Consider the following 6,000-nt stretch of genomic DNA (forward strand, 5'->3'; position numbering starts at 1 on the left):
TCCTGTCTTGTGTTTATCCTTAATCTTTCTTCAAGAGTCCATTCACCCTGAGTATGTTATCATCATTTATCCACTCTGGTGACCATTAGTCATCTTTATTCCTTTCTTGACTCTTCCTCTGGGCCTGGAAAGTGTGTCTGCTGACTTTGAATCTCAGGGTCTATCTCAGGGAAAGTGGGAGCAAAGAAGGTATGATAGGCAGGCTTTGCTCAAGTTTCTCTTTCTGGGAGCTTAGAAATTCCTAAGGCAGCCTCAGAGAACGGACTTAAAGTAAGCAAGCAGTGGTAGATGTGTAGCTCACCAAGGCTTGCCAAACATGGAGAATAGCAAGGCCTAAGGGAGCTGCTCTGGAGGTGCATGGCACCATGGAGAGAATGTGGATTGCCCTTGGTCCTGTGGAGGCTCAATGCCCCAGCATAAGGAAATGCTAGGGTGCTGAGGCAGGAGTGGGTGGGTTGTTGGGGGAGCTCCCTCATAGAAGCAGGGGGAGGAGGATAGGATAGGGGTTTGTAGAGGGAAAACCAGGAAGGAGGATAACATTTGAAATGTAAATAAAGAAAATAACATGTATACGTGCATATATATATATATATATATTTCCCTCTCTCTCTCTATATATATATATATATGAGAGAGAGAGAGAGAGAGAGAGAGAGAGATGATAGAGATGATAGAATGTAGATTGCAGTTACAAGGGATTAGGGTCCTGTATCCAGAATCTCCTTGGTCAGTACAGCTGCTCTCAAGCAGTACCAAAATTAGTACCAAAATTAGATCAGTCTATAGCTATTAGGATGAGACAGCACATTCACATAGACACAGGTAACATTATTTCTTTGTTGTTGGGTTTCTCTGTGTAGTCTTGGCTGTTCTAGAACTCACTCTGTAGACCAGACTGGCCTCAAACTCAGAAATCCATTTTTAAAGATTTATCTTTTTTTTCTTTTTCCTTCTTTCGTTCCTTTCTTTCCTTCTCTCTTTTTTCCTCTTTTGACATTGATAACACTATGATGCTTGTCTTAGGGTTTCTATTGCTGTGATAAAACAATGCAAGCCCCACAAACTAAAAAGCTTGAGGAGGAAGGGTTTATCTAGCTTACACTTCCCCATCACAGCTCCTTGTTGAAGGAAGGCAGGACAGGAAATAGAGGAAGAACTTGGAGCAAGAATTGAAAGAAACCATGGAAGAGTGCGTCTTACTATCTTGCTCTCTCAGTGTTTGCTCAGCCTGCTTTCCTAAGTCATGTAGGGTGACGGTCCCAAGGGGGACAACTGCTCCCAGTGAGACAGACACTCCTACATCAATCATTAATCAAGTAAAGGCCCTCCTCAGACTTGCCTACAGGCAATCTGATGGGAGCATCCTCTCAACTGCAGTTCCTCTTCCCATGACTACCTTGTGTCAAGTGGCTATAAGGCTAGGACAGTGTTCTTTCATTTCAATGAAAAGTGGTTCATTTTCATCAGACAGATCAGTGATGCATCTGGAGGAGGAAACTGTTGCTGGGTGTCCCAATTGAGTCCTCAAGGACTGATCAATATCCATGGGAGCCAGAGGCAGCTAAGATAACACCTTCTCCCAGGGATCTAAGCAGGGGGAAACTGAGTCATGGCCCTCCCCACTAGATCCTAACATAGGAAATCGGGGACTCTAGACAGTGATGGAGCAGAAAGATGAGAGAAAATTTGGGCACAGTGCCTTTATGTTCCCTAACGCCATGCCCTTGCTTTTTCAGAGAAGCCACGGATGAATAACATTCTGACGTCAGCCACGGAACCCTATGACCTCTCCTTCTCACGCTCTTACCAGAACTTAGCCCACTTGCCTCCATCATATGAATCTGCAGTGAAAACCAATCCAAGCAAGTACTCATCTCTGAAGAGACTAAGTAAGTCAAGGCTGGCTGGAGTATAGGTCTGTCTCAAGGGTCTCCAAGTTATTCTCTTCCATGTCACTCTCTTATCGGATATCCAAGGGACTAAGTTTGGAATCCCAAGAGCAAAGGAGTGAGATGTACAGAGGATGAAGAGAATAGACAGAAGCCTTTCTTTCATTCTGTTGGTCCTCAGCACACCCCTTTCCTAGTTAAGATGATGCTGTAGGGCCCTGAGAACCCTTTGTCTATCTCTATAAGCTGCACTTACCATTCATGTATCAGCTCACCAGGGGTCTTCTTCAAACCATGGGCCTTCCTGTGTGTCATCTTGTAATAGAGGCATCAAGAGCCCTAAGAACCATTCTATCCCAGCCAAGACCATCTCAAGGACCCAAACCTCCACACAGCTCATGCACAGACATTCACTATATCACTTAAGTCTGCTTTATCCAGGGATCCACCTCTGCTATTGGAGTCTGAAATGGGTGTTGGCATTGGTGGGTTTAAGACAACACACTAAAATGTCAGAAAGTACATTAAGGGGCGTTTTTCTTTACTGACCTGATCTGTGTTATTTGCACCCCCACCTGTGTATGTGTGTTCATATCCATGTGTGTGTGTGTGTGTGTGTGTGTGTGTTGGTAATGTTACACAGAGCCCTGTGTAAGCTATACAAGCGTCTGACTCTTGAGCTGTACCCCCAGCTCCACAGGTCTCTTTGGATGGCCGCCCAACATTAGTAGGTGCTCCACAGCTGAGCATGCACTTGAAATTCCAGGGTGATCCACTCTGATAGCGGTACAGCCCATGTCCATCATAGCCACATGCAGAGAAAGGTTGAGTTTTTATGGCAACAAATAACTAACTCTAACCATCGGAGAGGTGCCCAGAAATAAAAGATAGACCCTAGCCTGAACCCTGTGCCCACTAAAGAGGAAGCAGCATTCCCACCGGGAGCCAGAGAGTCCAAAAAGCTGTTTGTAGGAGGCCTCCTTGCTGAAATCTGAGACAATGCAGCCTCATGTATGCCCTGGGAAAGGTCAAGGATCCATAGGGCAATTCTGGGAGAACCGACTAGGACAGGAACCCAGAGCACCTGAGCAAAATGCTCACCCAGTATTGCTACAGCCTGCTGCCTGGTGGGCACGAGGAGTACATGTAGGCTGATGATATAGCTGTGTGGGGGCTGGATACCCATGTTTTGGTTCCCTGTACATTGGTTGTTACTCCAGAGAAGGTGTTACTAGGTTCCTAGGTTACCAGTGAAGCTAGTCACAAACGCCTCCTAGATGAGCTTCCTACTTAATTCTAACAGAAGCTGGTTCTGTGCCCAGTTTCCATAAAGAAGTGCTCTATCCATCATCGGAAAGCTGTCAGCTCTACCTGGGTTGTTTTTAGCAAGACCAGGAACCAATCTACTTCAGAACCACATACAGTAGACACAGCAGGCAAGCCAAAGGAATAAATGCCCTGAGCTTGCCATCAGTGCCACTATGAGCTGGATGGAGAAGTCATTTAAATGACCCCCAAGATGATCCCTGAAGGACAGCATTGGGGACCCACTGGAGATAGGAGTCTGAGACAAAGGCAGTTAGTGGCCCTGAATCAGGGCCTATCTTTCACAAGCCCTCAAGGATTGGTTTGTGTATACAGTAGAGGAGGAAGTTAAGGTCACCTGTCTGTCTCCCCCCCCTCACATACTCTACTAACTAAAGGTGTTTGATTTCATTATCCTTGTAGGTTTTCAGGTATGTGGTGTTCGCTCGCGCATGTGCACATGTACACACCACACATGAACACCTTACTCCCTGGGTTGTGGCTGCCCCATCACCTCACTGCATTCTCTCTGTCTCCTCGCAGCGGACAAGGAAGCTGATGAGTATTACATGAGAAGGAGGCACCTGCCAGACCTTGCAGCCCGTGGTACCCTTCCCCTCAATGTCATCCAGATGTCTCAACAGAAGCCACTTCCTCGAGAACGGCCACGCAGGCCCATCAGGGCCATGTCCCAGGACAGGGTCTTGTCTCCACATCGGGGATTGCCAGATGAATTCGGCATGCCCTATGACCGCATCTTGTCTGATGAACAGCTGCTCTCCACAGAGCGCCTGCACTCCCAGGACCCGTTGCTGTCCCCAGAGAGGACAGCCTTCCCGGAGCAGTCGCTGTCGCGGGCCATCTCACACACGGACGTCTTTGTGTCCACGCCAGTGCTGGACCGCTACCGCATGACCAAGATGCACTCCCATCCCAGTGCCTCCAATAACTCCTATGCCACCCTGGGCCAGAGCCAGACAGCAGCCAAGCGCCATGCCTTTGCCTCTCGCAGACACAACACGGTGGAGCAGCTACACTATATCCCAGGCCATCACACCTGCTACACAGCCAGCAAGACCGAAGTGACCGTGTGACCAACAATGTGGCCAGGGCTGCTTGGCAGAGTCAGGCCAGGACAGAGCAGAGTAGGGCAGGGGCTAGGAGCATCCCGCCTTGCTCTCCTCCCCTCCCTGGCTCCCCCCCATTAAAGCTGGAGGTCGGCTGCCTTTGTCCAGAAAGCCATACCCCCAGGGAGATGGCACCAAATGCCTGGTCCAACAAGCACGGACCTAGGCTCTTTAAAGCTCTTTCTCTCCCAGTAGACTTCCCCTGTAGATGAGAAGTGTAGTGAGGTTCAAGTCTTTCGAACACCTATACCACTCCCTCTGTCCCTGCCCCGCCCCTTCCTGGGGACTCAGCTGCGGGTTCTGCCAGCCAGTGGACCCTCTCCTGAAGGTAATCGGAAGCTGCCTGAGTTTGAACAGCCAGCTGGCTAGAGGGTGCAGTCAGTGGGCTGACCGAATAGGCTACTCGGTCTTCTTCCTTTATCTACAACTGCATCGCAGATAATCTCTTAGTGCCTAAAAATTGCCTGCTCGCTCTCAGCCAGAGAGCTGCTGTGTCCATAAGCACAATATGATTCTCTTCCGCCTGCTGGAACTCTGGTCTCTACCGAGTGGCCCTTCCCTCGCTGAGCCCTGCAGCCCAACAATGGGGAGGGGTCCCTTCCTGCAGCTGCTTGGTTGCTCCTGCCTCTGTGATGTGGGGACTCTGTTCTCCCAGCATTCACTGTTTCTCCTCAAAGCTCTCTGGGGCTTAAGCTCTTGCCCTCCAGAGGGGGCATTAGCCCTTGCCCTCCAGAGAGGAGTAGCGACAGGTTGCCAGGACTTTAGAGGTGCCTCGGCAATCGCCTGATTGTCTCCTTACTTCCTCCAGGCCTCAGGTCTGAACTAGGACCTCCTCTCAGGCCTGCCTTCTTCACCTGAGCTCTGCTCCCAGGAGGCACCTGTGGTGGGCAGAGAGCTAGGGTCGGGAGGACCACTGTGATGCCCAGGGTCTCAGGGGCTCACCATTTCCATTTTCTAGGGCTCTGCCTGTACCCCCATCCATGAGCCTCAGGCAGAAGTTTCCAGACACAGACAGAAGAAGCTTAGCCCTCAAAAAAGCAGGAACCCTCTGAGGTGGTCATGCTGGACCCTGCCCAGTCCTTTCCATCATCTTTGCCCACATCACCACCCCTTTTCTGTTTAGAACCCTTTCTTTCTCCCTCTGTTCTCGCCCAGACCTATCTCCCACCTTGCTGTCTGTGGCTCCATTACTTTCTTCAGACAGTGGATCTAAGGGACCAAGATCCATTGGCAGATGCAAATAAATAATGGTGTCCCAGGATGTTGCTCTGGGGACTGTTTCAAGCTTTCTTCCTTGCAGGAATGCTTGGGCATATGGCAGAGGCATCTGCCCCATTGCCAGCCCGGCTCAGCCCCATCCTTGCCTCCAACCTGAAGGGGGACAAGATGTAACCAGCTACTGATCCAAGATCAGAAGGAAGAAGACAATGAGACCACACACACACACACACACACACACACACACACACACACACACACACACTTCTGAGGGCCAGAGCACCTCTCTGGGACTGGGGAGAATCAGTCCAGAATGTCCTGTGGAGAGATAAAACCATCACTTACCAGACTCCAGCAGCAATGCCCTTACATCAGATTTTATACCCCTGCCCCCAGTTCTGCATGGATAGCCCTTAAAAAGTGAGATGGTGAGAAGCTTGCATTCACCCTGGTTATCTTTA

The 6,000-nt window shown here is 49.6% G+C and overlaps 1 protein-coding gene across 4 annotated transcripts in view; it reads left to right on the plus strand.

Moving 5' to 3' along the window:
- The window catches only part of Shisa6 (shisa family member 6), a 292,149-nt gene extending 287,420 nt beyond the window's left edge, over nt 1-4,729 (plus strand). For all 4 annotated transcript variants that reach the window (XM_021178071.3, XM_021178072.2, XM_021178073.3 and 1 more), the window contains 2 exons: nt 1,737-1,889; nt 3,738-4,729. In XM_021178071.3, coding sequence (XP_021033730.1) covers nt 1,737-1,889; nt 3,738-4,288 — 704 coding nt within the window. In that variant the 3' untranslated portion in view covers nt 4,289-4,729. The remainder of the gene's footprint in view (nt 1-1,736; nt 1,890-3,737) is intronic.
- The last annotated feature ends 1,271 nt before the right edge of the window (nt 4,730-6,000 follow it).

The sequence above is a fragment of the Mus caroli genome, unplaced genomic scaffold, assembly GCF_978045245.1.
Source record: "Mus caroli unplaced genomic scaffold, Mus_caroli_1 scaffold_13, whole genome shotgun sequence".
Lineage (NCBI taxonomy): Eukaryota > Metazoa > Chordata > Mammalia > Rodentia > Muridae > Mus > Mus caroli.